The 16,043-nt window shown below is 40.6% G+C and overlaps 1 protein-coding gene across 1 annotated transcript; it reads right to left on the reverse strand.

The window, feature by feature from the left end:
* Window positions 1–1,385: 1,385 nt before the first annotated feature.
* fgf23.1.S (fibroblast growth factor 23, gene 1 S homeolog) lies at window positions 1,386–7,081 on the reverse strand. Its single transcript, XM_018254655.2, has 3 exons — window positions 6,880–7,081; window positions 3,510–3,613; window positions 1,386–1,884 (listed from the first exon to the last, which is right to left on the reverse strand). Exons 1-3 carry the CDS (start codon window positions 7,079–7,081, stop codon window positions 1,456–1,458), a joined length of 735 nt encoding a protein of 244 aa, XP_018110144.1. The 3' UTR covers window positions 1,386–1,455.
* Between the last annotated feature and the right edge of the window lie 8,962 nt (window positions 7,082–16,043).

Here is a 16,043-nt window from a genome sequence, read left to right on the forward strand (position 1 = left end):
CAATGACGTGAAGAATTAGGAATATTGCAGCTAAAGTAAATAATGAGACTACTCAACAGCTTGTGTTGCTGCCTACAGTTCGAAGCTTCATGCGGGAGTTAGTGCATCAGATTAGATGCAAAAAAATATGAAGTTGTACTGGAGCAACGATCAGGATTGCTGACAATTAAATTGTCTGCAGACATCTTCAGTTGCCATTATATTGTGTTGGAACTATATTATGACATCAGAGGCTTAATGCGGTGTCATAAGACAAAGGCAAGAGTAGTTCTCCATTGATTACAACGGAGTAAAATTTGGGATATACAATAGCTAATGACATGGTTAGCTATTTGCCCACCCTTCAGACCAGGGAATTTAAAATGTTTAAGCTTAAAAAAAAGATGCTATGTTCCTTAAAAGGGAATCTTTCTGTAATTTGGATCTTCATACTTTAAAGGGATCCAGTCATGGGAAAACATGTTTTTTTCAAAACGCATCATTTAATAGTGCTACTCCAGCAGAATTCTGCACTGAAATCCATTTCTCAAAAGAGCAAACAGATTTTTATATATTCAATTTTGAAATCTGACTTGGGGCTAAACATATTGTCAATTTCCCAGCTGCCCCCAGTCATGTGACTTGTGCCTGCACTTTAGGAGAGAAATGCTTTCTGGCAGGATGTTGTTTCTCCTACTCAATGTAAATGTGTTGCAGTGGGACCTGGATTTTACTATTGAGTGTTGTTCTTAGATCTACCAGGCAGCTGTTATCTTGTGTTAGGGAGCTGCTATATGGTTACCCTCCCATTGTTCTTTTGTTTGGCTGCTGGGGGGGAAAGGGAGGGGGTGATATCACTCCAACTTGCAGTACAGCAGTAAAGAGTGATTGAAGTTTATCAGAGCACAAGTCACATGACTTGGGGCAGCTGGGAAATTGACAATATGTCTAGCCCCATGTCAGATTTCAAAATTGAATATAAAAAAATCTGTTTGCTCTTTTGAGAAATGGATTTCAGTGCAGAATTCTGCTGGAGCAGCACTATTAACTGATTCATTTTGAATTTTTTTTTTTCCCATGACAGTATCCCTTTAAGTCTACTAGAAAATCGTGTAAACATTAAATAAAAAAAACAGACTGGTTCTGCTTCCAATAAGGATTAATTATATCTTAGTTGGGATCAAGTACAAGCTACTGTTTTATTATTACAGAGAAAAAGGAAATCATTATAAAAAAAATTGAATAAAATGGAGTCTAGATAATTCAGAGCTTTCTGGATAATGGGTTTCTGATCCCCTACCTATACAAAATATAATTTAAAGGTGAACTAACCCTTTAAATAGGGGTTTGGTCCCTTGAATATAAAATATATTTTCAATAAACACGGTGTAAAAATCCACCTCAAACAGATGACTATGTCTGATAAAAATAATTTGCTTTTTGAGTAAATTCCTGGCTTCGGGTTATTGTAATTGGCTACCTCTTAAAGTGGCGTTGTCCCTTAAACTTAACAATGCCATCTGGATCATCGGGGTCTACCATGTCATTATGGTTAATTCTTACTGGGTCTTTAGGGTGTGGTAACCAGACATCTTGGAGAGGGTTATGATTTGGAGCTGCGTAATCCCAACCGGTCTTCCTGGGGGTGATGATCCGATTTGGGTCGGAGAAGTCATCCACGCTCCTGGTGTGCCTGGCTGGTTCTGGAGTGTTGAAGCGGATTATGGGAATTTTATTCTCCATGGACAAGAACTGAGAATATGGCGGCAGGGCCATGTCTGGCTGAAAGCGAAGCTTTGGTTTCTTCAGGCTGAGCAAGAAGCGGTGTTTTGGAGAGTAGTATACATCATGCTTATTTTCTAACGTTTCATGCTTGAATACGCAGTTGTCCTGGCTAAAGTAGTGCTGGGGAAGATAGGAATTGTTTTAGTTGCTAGCCAGTGACTTTTTCTAAATATACTTCCCCAAATATCTCCCATGTGGCAGTTAGTCCATGAACATGTTGCTGGGCTTCTTCTCCCAGCATAATATAAAGTCTTAAAACATTATTCTTAAAGGGAAAAGATGTTTATGATATATATAGCATCAGTTAATAGTGCTGCTCCAGCAGAATTCTGCACTGAAATACATTTCCCAAAACAGCAAACAGATTTTATTATATTTAATTTTGTATATAAACTGCATATTTTAAGCATATTGTGTACTATAATAAAACATTTAAAGGTTCCAGAGTAATTGGGTTTGGACTTTGCATAACATCCAGGGTCTGTTGTGACCTGAGATGGTCAGGGCCATATTTATACAGTATATAGACATGCAACTGTCGGTGCCTCGGCAACTTAAAGGATGAGTAAACCTTTAAAATAAGTGAATATAAAACTGATGAGGTTGCTATTCTAAGCACTTTTGTAATTTACATTCATTATTTATTTTCTTTCTGTTCCAAGATATTAAGGGATACATGTGCTGTTAATATGAATGAATTTTGTTCCAACAGCACCACCTGCTGGTCAGTTTCTGACCAGTCTGACCACCAAGTAGTCAAGGAAGTTGTCAGGAGAAAGAGGCTGCTCTGACGTAAGAACAGTGTCGGACTGGCCCGGCGGGACACCGGGAAAATACCCGGTGGGCCCCGACCCTTAATGGGCCCCCGCCGGGCCAGACACCTCTCCAGATATCTTTTAAAAAGTTTCCCTCCCGCACTCCCGCAGCGCCGATCAGCGCAGCGCCTTCTGCGCATGCGCCAAGCGGCGCCTTCACGCTGGTGCGCCAAGCGGCGCCTTTGTGTGCGCGCGCTCAGCGCGTCGCAGTAGGGGTTGGGGGGCGGGTCGGAAGGGGCCCTGGACAGTAGTCCCGGTGGGCCCCGGGCCCCCCAGTCCGACCCTGCGTAAGAAAATAAATAATGAATGTAAATGACAGAAGTGCTTAGAATAACACCTTCATCAATTTTACATTCACTTATTTTAAAGGTTTACTTTTCCTTTAAGAGAAGCCACACTCTATGTATATGTTAAACACATCAGTTTCTAGTGCTGCTCCAGCAGAATTCTGCACTGACATCCATTTCTCAAAAGAGCAAACAGATTTTTTTTATATTTAATTTTGAAATCTGACATGGGGCTAGACATATTGTCAGTTTCCCAGCTGTCCCCAGTCATGTGACTTCAGCCACTCTTTACTGCTGTACTGCAAGTTGGAGTGATATCACCCCCTCCCTCCCCCCCCCAGCAGCCTAACAACAGAACAATGAGAAGGTAACCAGATAGCAGCTCCTTAACACAAGATAACAGCTGTCTGGTAGATCTAAGAACAACACTCAATAGTAAAATCCAGGTCCCACTGAGACACATACAGTTACATTGAGTAGGAGAAACAACAGCCTGCCAGAAAGCAGTTCCATCCTAAAGTGCTGGCATTTCTCCTTGTCATAAGCCTGGAGATTTCTGTCCTGTATTTCATGCACTTTCTATTTGTCACGTATTTAATTACATTTGTGTGGATTTTCTAATCAGAGATTCCTCAGTACTTACTGATCCAAATATATTTCCGTATTTATCCATGCACAGGTAGCGGCCCGTTTTAACTCCAGCTATAACCACGTAGCCGGCTTCTTCTGATTTAATTGTCACTGCACCTGCAAGGGTAAAGTTTTGTTATGCGGGAGGTATAGGGGGTCCATGAGGCTCTAATTCATATACAATTTCAATAAACAGGCGAAACTCTAAACATTTTGGGGGCCTGAAAAATAGTTTGCTGTGGGGCCCAGTAATATGTAGTTACTCCACTGATGTTATTCCAACCTGCAAAGTGTCAGTGTGTTATTACTAACGTGTCTCTCAAACAGTTGTTACATCCATAGGATCCCTCCTTCTAGGAAGAAAAAAAGCAAACACTTCACAACCCTTAAAATAAAAATAATTTAAGGGACATTTTGCCCTATATCTTACGCCTATAAGACATTGCATAACAAACTCAAATCTATAAGTATAAACACATTTATAACAATGATATCCTTACTGGGTGAATAGTTCCAGCTATATACTGCAAATTATGTGTACTGTACATGGAATTATAGATATATATAGACTGACAACTGATGTAATGCTTTAGAATCTCTGCACAGTTTAAAATGTCTTTTTTTTTAACATTAGTTTTTAACCCATTTACATTTTGAACAATGACCACAAGGGAACTATCTATCCATATTTATTTATCTCTCTCTCTCTCTCTCTCTCTCTCTCTCTCTCTCTTTGTTTGCCTGTCTATCTATCTTCTTCTATCCATATCTATCTATATCTATCATCTCTCTTTATCTCTATCTATCTATCTATCTATCTATCTATCTATCTATCTATCTATCATCATCTATCTATCTATCTATCTATCTATCTATCTATCATTAGCTCTCTCTCTCTCTCTCTCTCTCTCTCTCTCCATCTATTATCTATCTATCTATCTATCTATCTATCTATCTATCTATCTATCTATCTATCTATCTATCTCTCTCTCTTTCTATCTCTTTCTATCTCTCTCTCTCTCTCTCTCTCTCTCTATCCATCTATCATCATCTATCTATCTATCTATTATCTATCTCTCTATCTATCTATATATCTATCTATCATCTCTCTCTCTCTCTCTCTCTCTCTCTCTCTCTCTCTCTATCCATCTATCATCATCTATCTATCTATTATCTATCTCTCTTTCTCTCTCTCTCTCTCTCTCTCTCTCTCTCTCCATCTATCATCTATCTATCTATCTATCTATCTATCTATCTATCTATCTATCTATCTATCTATCTATCTATCATCTCTCTCTCTCTCTCTCTCTCTCTAACTCTAACTCTCTCTCTCTATCTTTGAACTGTAGATGTATCTATCTATGGACAGATAGATAGATAGATAGATAGATAGATAGATAGATAGATAGATACTTGGAGTAAGGTTCTTAGTGGGGTCCCTCAGTGCTCGGTATTGGGTCCACTTTTATTTAACTTGTTCATTAATGATTTAGGGGAGGGTTTTGTAAGTAATGTATCAGTGTTTGCAGATGACACAAAATTATCCAGCTCAATTAATTCCATCCAGGATGTGGCACTTGCAACAGGATCTTGACAAACTGCCAATCTGGGCAGCTAAGTGGCAAATGAGATTCAATGTTGATAAATGTAAAGTCCTGCACCTGGGATGTAAAAATATCCACTTATACCCTTAATGGGACTGCACTAGGCAAATCCATAAGGGAAAAGGACCTTGGAGTCCTTGTAGATGATAAACTTGGCTGTAGCAAGCAATGCCAGTCAGCAGCATCAAGGGCAAATAAGGTCTTGAGCTGTATTAAAAGGGGCATAGAGTCACGGGAGGAGGGGTCATTGTTCCACTGTATAGAGCACTGGTAAGGCCCCATCTAGAATATGCCGTACAGTTTTGGTCTCCATCACTCAAACAGGACATTATTGTATTAGAGAGGTTACAGAGAAGGGCAACTAAGCTGGTAAAGGGAAAATCTAAGCTATGAGGAAAGACTGGCCAAATTGGGGATGTTCACTCTGGAGAAGGGGCGCTTAAGGGGAGATATGATAACTATGTATAAATATATAGATAGATACTGTAGATGGATAGACAGACAGACAGATGGATTTACCATACCTTTAACTTTATCTTTATAAAAAAGTACATTTTTGAGACCCAGTGTCCCAGTTACACTGTTGGTGCTGTGTTTAAGTTGTGTGTGAGCCCCCCACCATTTAATGTCTATTATATATATGATATATAAATATCATGCCAGTGAGTTCCTCACTTATAGAGGTTATAGTTTGCTTTTGGTATCTCATGCACATGAAGATTAAGTGACTAATGTCCCCAAAGGTTTATTTAGGAACTGTACTTAATAATGTAATGTCAATAACCCGGACTGATAATGAAAACTGTGTGTTTGATTTAGAAGCAATAAGGCTTATGGCGCAAGGGACTTATTCTGCGCTGCCATTTTCAGTCAGTAGAGAAGCAAATCCTGCCTAAGAGGCTATTAGTCTTAATGTAAATTGCAGATTTTAGCCCCAAAATGCTCTGGACAAAATCTGGCTGCCAGCAGCATAATGGTAATTAAGGCTCCTAATCAAGGTCCAGTTGTTTCTCCCCTCCAGGGGATTATACTTCATGTGTAGCGTTCATGTAATAAGGTGCTTTGTAGCCATAGAGGCTTACACTCTTTTTACAGGGCTGTAGAGCCCACATTATTGTAGCAGATAACAGGCTGTATAGAATACAAAGCTTTTAGCACTTTGGTACAGTTAAATAATGAGCAATGTGCCATAGCTTTCTAAACACCTATAAACATATAAAATAGGAGCATTGCTGCCAAGAAATGTTATTTTCCGGTTCTGGGCAAATTGGAGAGGCTTCAGATGGGTTTTCTTTTACCTTCCTCTGGATCAACTGGCAGTTAGGCAGGTTAAAAGGTTGTACACATAAATCAAATATTTGTTCAGTTTATGTTCAGGTATGGGATCCGTTATCCGGAAACCCGTTATCCAGAAAGCCCTGAATTACGGAAAGGCTGTTTACCATAGACAATCAAATAATCTGAAATCTTTAAAACGATTTCCTTTTTTCCCTGTAATAATAATTGATTGATCAAAACTAAGATATAATTAATCCTTATCAGAGGTAAAACCAGCCTATTTGGGTTTATTTAATGTTTACATGATTTTTAAGTAGACTTAAGACAAGACCCCTTATCGGGAAACCTCCAGGCAGTCTGGATAACAGATCCTATACCTGTATTAGACATATAATCAATAAGGTCCTAGCCTGAATGAATACATTTTCATTTGCATTATAACTGTATCTATAAGAAATAAGAAATTATGTAAAAAGTTGCTTTTTAATTAAATTCACTTACTATAAACGGTTTGGCGAGGGGTTCCATCCACCTGTCCATCATAATTGAGCTGTAGGTGGAAGCTGTTCCATTCCGTAGCTGTGTACAGGTGTATCAGTCTGTCTCCATTGCCCCAGCTGGGAGAAAGTACTGGAGAAGATCCAGCTAGAGACTTGCTCCCTTCTAAACAAGTGAGAGCAAATAGCATCAAACTTAGCTCCATCCCTCGTCTGGTCCTGAGTCTGTCTCTGCCTTTAAAAAGGATGCTGCCCCCCTCTTTCTATTCCCGTCTCAGGGAACTAAAACTCAGCGGCTTCCTAACTTTTTTGCAGTTTATATAAAGGCCAACGAGCCAGTGACATCACACACAGGAAAACTTGGTGCTGGATATCCTTTCCGGTCATTCCCCAGTTATTTAAGGGAATTCAGGTTCTAATGACCTAAGGACATTTCTTAAGTAGAAAAAAAAACCCCAACGCTTCAGTAAAGAATGTAAGCCAACCTACATAAGGACAATCTGGTGGTCGGAATAACATTTTTTTTAAAGTTTTTTATAGAATTAACCTTTTTTAATGTTTTGTTTTTAATTTGAACATTCCGGCTATTTTTATTTTATTTTACTGCAATTTCGTGGGATAAGTGGTAGGTGGGCGCACTACGTTAGTAGGAAATGCAGATTAGTAAGGGGTATTTGTCATATGAGATGATGTTATTAAATGAGCCCACTCCATCCATTTTCACAACTTTTAACAGGGGCGGATTAAAGGATAAGCAAACGTAAAAATAAGTGAATGTAAAATTGATGAGAGTACTCGCGATTTTTTCATTTGCATTCATTATTTTTTTTTAAAAAAATTTCAAGATATTAAGGGATACTTGTGCTGTTAATATGAATGAATTTTGTTACAAAAGCGCCACCTGCTGGTCAGTTTCTGACCAGTCTGACCACCAAGTAGTCAAGGAAGTTGTCAGGAGAAAGAGACTGCTCTGATGTTCTTCTGGTTAGGAAAAAATATTAGAAACCTTTCCTAAGCAGAAGAACAGCCGAGAAGCCTTTTTCTTTCTCCTGACAACTTCCTTGACTACTTGGTGGTCAGGCTGGGGGGAAACTGACCAGCAGGTGGGGGTGTTGGAACAAAATTCATTCATAGCAACAGCACATGTATCCCTTAAAGGGATACTGTCATGGGAAAAAACATTTTTCAAAATGAATCAGTTAATAGTGCTGCTCCAGCAGAATTCTGCATTGAAATCCATTTCTTAAAAGAGCAAACAGATTTTTTATATTCAATTTTTAAATCTGACATGGGGCTAGACATATTGTCAATTTCCCAGCTGCCCCCAGTCATGTGACTTGTGCTCTTATAAACTTCATTCACTCTTTACTGCAAGTTGGAGTGATATCACCCCCCCCCCAGCAGCCTAACAACAGAACAATGAGAAGGTAACCAGATAGCAGCTCCCTAACACAAGATAACAGCTGCCTGGTAGATCTAAGAACAACACTCAATAGTAAAAACCCATGTCCCACTGAGACACATTCAGTTACATTGAGAAGGAAAAACAGCAGCCTGCCAGAAAGAATTTCTCTCCTAAAGTGCAGGCACAAGTCACATGACCAGGGGCAGCTGGGAAATTGACAATATGTCTAGCCCCATGTCAGATCTCAAAATTGAATATAAAAAAATCTGTCTGCTCTTTTGAGAAATGGATTTCAGTGCAGAATTCTGCTGGAGTAGCACTATTAACTGATGTGTTTTGAAAAAAACATGTTTTCCCATGAAAGGATCCCTTTAATATCTTGGAATTTGAAATAAATAAATAATGAATGTACATTGCAAAAGTGCTTAGAATAGCACTCTGATCAATTTTACATTCACTTATTTTAAAGGTTTACTTATCCTTTAATGCATGGGCTCCTCTAGACTATAGCCTAGGGCCCCAGTGTGATCAGGAGCCCTTTATTTTTCAAATTACTTTTCTTTTGATATTAATTTTTATTTGTGCTGCAAGGTCTGGTTGGGTGCACCTATTGGTGGAAGGTAGCAGGCAAGGAATGTGCACCTGGGTATGTGTAGATCCTGTGACATCACTAGTGTACCAAGCCTATCCCAGAGTAGAGAGCTTGGGTACACGCATGCCTGGATTTGCATGTGTCTGGATCCAGCAGTAGCCTAGGGGCCCACATCTCATTTATCCACCACTGGATGTAAACCTTCTATACAGTTTTCCTATTGTATCCCTTATTCTCCTAAATAGAAAGCTTAAACATTGTCATGGGATGTTTTCAAAATGCATCAGTTAATAGTGCTGCCCCAGCAGAATTCTGCACTGAAATCAGTTTCTCAAAAGAGCAAACTGATTTTTTTATGTTTTATTTTGAAATCTGACATGGGGCTAGACATATTGTCAGTTTCCCAGCTGCCCCAGTCATGTGACTTGTGCTCTGATAAACTTCAGTCACTCTTTACTGCTGTACTGCAAGTTGGAGTGATATCACCCCTCCCTTTCCCCCCCAGCAGCCTAACAACAGAACAATGGGAACGTAACCAGATAGCAGCTCCCTAACACAAGATAACAGCTGCCTGGTAGATCTAAGAACAGCACTCAATAGTAAAATCCAGGTCCCACTGCGACACATTCAGTTACATTGAGTAGGAGAAACAACAGCCTGCCAGAAAGCAGTTCCATCCTAAAGTGCTGGCTCTTTCTGAAAGCACATGACCAGGCAAATGACCTGAGATGCACCTACACACCAATATTACTAAAAAAAATATACTTAGAAATAAAAACTACATCATAAAAATCATGACAGAATCCCTTTAATTAAAGAAAATAGGGGTCATTTCTTTGACACTGCAAACACAAAGAGAGCTGAGGGGCACCTGTGCCCCCCTTAGTGTTCATTGCGACTGGTGCCTGCTTTGGGTACTGAAGGCTTGCAGTCATCATTACTTCCCACCTGCTCGCCATCTTCCAACTCCACCAATCACCGCCTTCCATCATCCTTCAACCACCCACTTGACACCAAACCTTAAAAATAAGTGAATGTTAAATTGATGAGAGTGTTCTTCTGCTTAGGAAAACAATTAGAAACCTTTCTCAAATCTTTCCTAAGTAGAAGAACATCAGAGCAGCCTCTTTCTTTCTCCTGACAACTTCTTTGACTACTTGGTGGTCAGACTGGTCAGAAACTGACCAGCAGGTGGTGCTGTTGGAACAAAATTCATTCATATTAACAGCACATGTATCCCTTAATATCTTGGAATTTTAAAAAAAAAAATAATGAATGTACTTTGCAAAAATGCTTATAATAGCACTCTGCTCAATTTTAGATTCACTTATTTTTACGGTTTACTTATCCTTTAAATGCCACTTTGCACACTGCCCTTAGTAAATTGCCCCCAAATGTATTTAATGCCTAAAACTCTGATCTCATAAACAAAGCACAAGCTGTAGGAGAACAGAGAACAGGCAGGGGTCTTTATAGAGGATTCATTGAGCTACTGAACTGACAATTGGAACCAACCGTTTCTAATGTTGCAGCACTACAACTCCCCATATTCTTTACTTTTATGTGGAGCATGCTGGTAATTATAGTCCAGCAACAGTTAAGAAGCCTCCATTGCAGAGCGGCAGGGCCTCCATTAGAAATCACGGCCTCCATTAGAAATCACGGGGCCCCGCCCACCCTGGTGCCCAAGCCCCTCAGGGCCCCCTTATAAGGTAAAAAAAAAAAACATTGGCGCCAGGGCCCCCCATAAAAGTTTTTTTTTTAAAAAAGCATTGGTGCCAGGGCCCCCCTTACAAGTTAAAAAAAATTGGGGCCCCAGAAATAATTTTTTAAAAAAAAACATTGGCGCCAGGACCCCCTTACAAGTTCAAAAAAATTGGGGCATCAAAATTTTTTTTTTTCAGTGTCGGCTCCTTTCGTGACTTCGGGTCTTTCCTCTGCTTAGGACTTCGTATGTTCGGGACTTCGCAAGCAGAGGCACAGCTGCGGAGCGATCAAGGGGGGCTGGCTCTTCGAAAAGTGCAGCACTGCCGCGCCTGCTGAATTTATTCGCTCATCACTATAGCTCACCCATAATTGCCCCTATAGTAACTCAAGTTCACTTATCCACTGTCAATGCGAGCGCAACATCATTATCCCCTGAATGCATCCAATATATGTGGAGTTGTTATATAGACCATGAGGAAATGTAAAAAAAGGTGCAAATTTTTACTACTGGTCTAATCTCCGATAGGAACCGATCAGCATGTTGGAAGGGGTAACCAGCAGTGCACTCGGGAAGCATTTACTGGTCACCTGTTTAAAAGCAATTATCTTATAAGTTACTATGGGTTACTGCTCCTGGGAAAAATGTGAGAGTTTTAAATATATATATATGTAGTTTATACAGAGAAAATATACTCAGAGTCACTGCCTGGTAAAGAAATAAACCGTTGTATCATCAATCATAGTGGTTTCACCACTAGAGGGCAGAGCTGCTTTAGATACTTATAGATGCCTCTCCAAAGCTATGATGAATATAACCATATATACAGATGAATACGGTTTTCATAGAACTACTTCTATTATCATGCCAATGGTAGTGCTAATAACTCCACCTGTCACTAGCAGTCTCACTTTAAGCATCCTTTCTCTAATGATTCTGGGTTACATCTCCCAGTTTGTTTGAACCCTTGCTAATATGCTGAAGTATGCTGAGAGTTGCAGTCGAGCAACATCTGGGTGGCTAGGGACCCAATGGGTAATGGTCTTGAATGCTTAAAGTGAAATAAGCTAAAAAAGGCAGTAAATGAAAAGCCCTAGAATAGATTGTACAATAATATAATAGTCCCCTGTACTAAGTTAAATCCTGCAGGAACTACCAAAGCTCAGCACCACAAATAAGGATAATTTAGACTGCAAGGACATAAGACATGGTAAATTCTAAAATATACCCCCACAATCTATGTTTTGCAAAAGTTGACATCCCACTGAATTCAAAACATTAAAAATCTGCCCAAAAATCTGGCTTTTTAAATGAATTTATACATCTCCATGTGGCCACTAGGGGGAGCATGTTCCGCCTGCAGCAAAGACTATAGTTTCCATGAAGCGACAGTACCTGCTGCTGGTGATCACTACTGATTATCCAATGTGTAGATGATTCATTTTAAGATTTTGTGTTCAAAGGAAAACCTAAACACATTACCAGTGACTGTTTACCAGGGGCAACACATTTGGCACAATAGCACCCCCCTTTGACCTGCTCTGACGCTACAGTCCTAAGCATGGAGTGGGAGAGGGGGCGCAGCATCAGGGCAGACCCCTCAGCCTTAGAATCAGCTGTACTGCTCAAACAACCATGTGACCTTGTATGCCTTGAGTTTCCTAAGAACCCCATTCCATGCATTAGTCTTGTATCAGTTATACTGGTATTAGCACAATAAGTTGATTTAATTTACCCTTTAATCTCTAGTACATACTTACATAGTTACCAAAGTCCATTAACTTTCAAATGAAACCCAACATCCACACACTGACCCCTCCATACACTCACATAGACTGCACCTACAATGTCTATATTAACTGTAGATTTTACTACCACAATAGCTTAGGATATTATCTCTGTCCAAGAAATCATCCAAGTCCCTGTTATAGTCATTAACTGAATCAGCATCACAACATCACCCGGCAGTGCATTCCACAACCTCACTGTCCTGACTGTGAAGAACCCCCTACGTTGCTTCAAATGAAAGTTCTTTTCTTCTAGTCTGAAGGGGAGGCCTCTGGTACGGTGATCCACTTTATGGGTAAAAAGGTCCCCTGCTATTTGTCTATAATGTCCTCTAATGTACTTGTAAAGTGTAATCATGTCCCCTCGCAAGCGCCTTTTTTCCAGAGAAAACAACCCCAACCTTGTCAATCTCCCCTCATAATTTAACTCTTCCCTCCCTCTAACCAGTTTAGTTGCACTTAGTCTCTGCACTCTCTCCAGCTCATTTCTATCCCTCTTGTGATGTTTGTGCAGATGGCCTGTAGATGTCACTGTGCTCATACTTATACTGTGCATACTTCCTGGTAGCTTAAAAAGTGAAAGTTACTGTTGTGTAATGCCTGCATGACTCTGCTAATAAAGCACTGTTATACTCTACTCATCCTCGGCTACCCAAAACATAACACCTCTTAAGGGCTGGAGTCCAAAACTGCACTGCATACTCCAGATGAGGCCTCACTAGGGACCTATAAAGAGGCAAAATGAAGTTTCACCCTTTTTATACAAGACAGAACTTTATTTGCTTTAGTAGCCACAGAATGACACTGCCCAGAATTAGATACTTGTTATCTACAAAAACCCCAAGATCCTTCTCATAGAAGGAAACTCCCAACACACTGCCATTTAGTGTATAACTTGCATTCATATTGTTTTTGCCAAAGTGCATAACCTGCATTTATCAACACTGAAACTCATTTTCCAATTTGCTGCCCAGTTTTCCAGTTTAGACAAATCACTGTGCAAAGTGGCAGCATCTTGCATGGAACCTATAGTTCTGCACAATTTAGTATCATCAGCAAAAATAGAAACAGTACTTTCAATGGCCACCTCCAGATCATTAATAAACAAGTTGAAAATCAAGGGACCTAGTACAGAGCCCTGCGGTACTCCACTAACAAAACTGGTCCAATTAGAAAATGTTCCATTTACCACCACTCTTTGTAGTCTATCTTTTAGCCAGCTCTCTATCCAGGTACAAATACTATGTTGCAGGCCAACATTCCTTAATTTAACCAGTAACCTTCTGTGTGGCACTGTATCAAATGCTTTAGCAAAGTCTAAATAAATCACATCCACTGCCATCCCAGAGCCAAGGTTCATGTTCACGTTCTCATAAAAAGACATTAAATTAGTCTGGCAAGATCTATTACACATACCATACTGGCACAAACTCATAGTATTATTATTTGCAATAAAGTTAACTTAATTTAACTATGGTCATATTAACAGCCCCCGTGTGCCTGTAGACAATGCTTGGCTTTAGAGTGAAGACCCACAGAGTTACTAGTAGCAGCTACTTGTCACAGCTACAAAATAGACAATAGTTGATTACTGGCTTTGCTAAGACATTACTTATGCTTTAGAGGCGATTCTCAATATTGTCTATAGTAGGGTATTTTTTTTTCGTCATTTTGGCATTTTGTCCAACGTTCATTCTGATGACATGCATGGAAGCATTTTATAAAGATTGTCCCATCTGTAGCATCCAACATGGTGGCCGGGAGAAGGTTCCTCTTGACTTCTTTCAGTAATCCACTACAGAAAAATATCCCTGTAGTCTGTTTAAAATATATTGGCTTTGGTTATTATGTAGAATCTCTTTGTGCAAAATGTTGTAAAAGGGTGAAGTGTTCCTTCCCCATTAAAGCATATATCCCAAACATGCTACTTTTAGTATGCAGTGTCCTGATCAGACTGGGCTGCTGGGGTACCAGGAGAAAACCCGGTGGACCCTACGACCACAGAACCACTGCTTACCCTGCCAGGAGACACAGTCGCAGGAGCCACAGACAGGCAACAGGAAGGAAAATAAATGACATGGAGTAGCTCCTGGGGGATTTGCAGCAATGGCTGGTGTGGTGGACCCTCGAAGTTGGGCCTCAGACACCCCAGTCTGACACTTGTCCTGATTCGCACACATACCAATGGTGTCACATTGCCTTTTAAATGTCCTGCAGAACCAGCTTGTCACAATTACATGACACTTGCACAGCTTTTGGCCCTCTAAGGCAGTGATCCCCAACCAGTGGCTCGTTAGCAACCAGTAGCTCACCAACTCCTTAACTGTTGCTCCCAGTAGCCTCAAAGAATGTGCTTATTTTTGAATTCCAGGCTTGTAGGCAAGTTTTGATTGCATTAAACCAGATATGCTGCCAAACAGAGTCTCCTTTAGACTGTCTATCCACATAGGCGCACCAAATAGCCAATCACATTCTAAGGAAAAACAAGTTTGGCATCCCTAGGATCTATTTTCATGCTTGGGTTGCTCTTTTTAACAATTGAATGTTGCTCACGGGTTAAACTGAGGCACCCGTTAAACTGAGGAAGAGTTCTGATACACTTTACATAGGGTGCCTGTCATAAAATGCTGGGGCATCTAAAGCTTCTTTACTTCTGATGTTGCTTTTCAAACCACATTAAAAGTATCATGTTTTTTGGAAATTGAAGAAGGGATGGCCCAGGGTTGCCAGGTCCAATTTTCAAAACCAGCCAAATTCAGCTACAAAAGCAGCCCAGAACTAGCCAAGAGGCACTTCAAAAGTAGCCCACAAATAGCACAATATGTGCAGTGAAAAAAAGGTCTGAAAAAAACCCGAATATATATGAAAATACACCATTTTCACATTTTCACTAAATAAAGCAAAATGGGACAGATTTGCCCGTCACTACAGAGGGGGGTCCAGGAGGTATAGGGGTCCCATGAGACCCTAATTCACATACAATTTCAATAAATATTGATAAAACAGCTCAACCTCTAGACAGTGGCGTAACTACAGGGGGAGCAGGGGGTACAATTGAGCCAGGGCCCGCACCCCCTCAGGGCCACCCAGCAACTCGTGCGCCACTGGATTCCGGCCAAAAACAGTGTACAGAGGAGGACGGGGAGGCGCCAGGGCCCGCCTCCCTCTAGTTACATTACTGCCTCTAAACATTTTGGTGGCCAGCAGATTTTTGCCCCAAAATTGTCTGAAATTGAGGAAAGTGATCAGAAAATGTGAGAATGCTTAAGAGTGACGGGAGACTGGGGTACAGATAGGGTTGCCATCTTTTTTTTTTTTACCGGCCAGTGGGGGGCGGGCACCAAAAGGGGGCGGAGCTACGCAACGTGATGCTAAAAGGGGGTGGAGCTATGTGACAGGCCGATAAAATGGGGCGGAGCTACGCGGCGTGCCCCAAAAGGGGCAGAGCAACATCGCACAGCGCTGGAAAAAAGGTAAGTTATTTTCGAATTGGGGGCAGGCCAGGGGCTTTTTTTAAAGGGTATTTCAAATTACCAGCAATTGCATTGCCGGTAAATTTGCAATACCGGCCCTGGCCTTGGCAGGTGTTTTACCGGGTGGCAACATTAGGTACAGAGCCCAAAAGCTGGTAACACCCGACTTCTACACAAGTGAGTCCCATTGCATGCTGGGTATTGTA

This window comes from Xenopus laevis, chromosome 3S (assembly GCF_017654675.1).
Source record: "Xenopus laevis strain J_2021 chromosome 3S, Xenopus_laevis_v10.1, whole genome shotgun sequence".
Classification (NCBI taxonomy): domain Eukaryota; kingdom Metazoa; phylum Chordata; class Amphibia; order Anura; family Pipidae; genus Xenopus; species Xenopus laevis.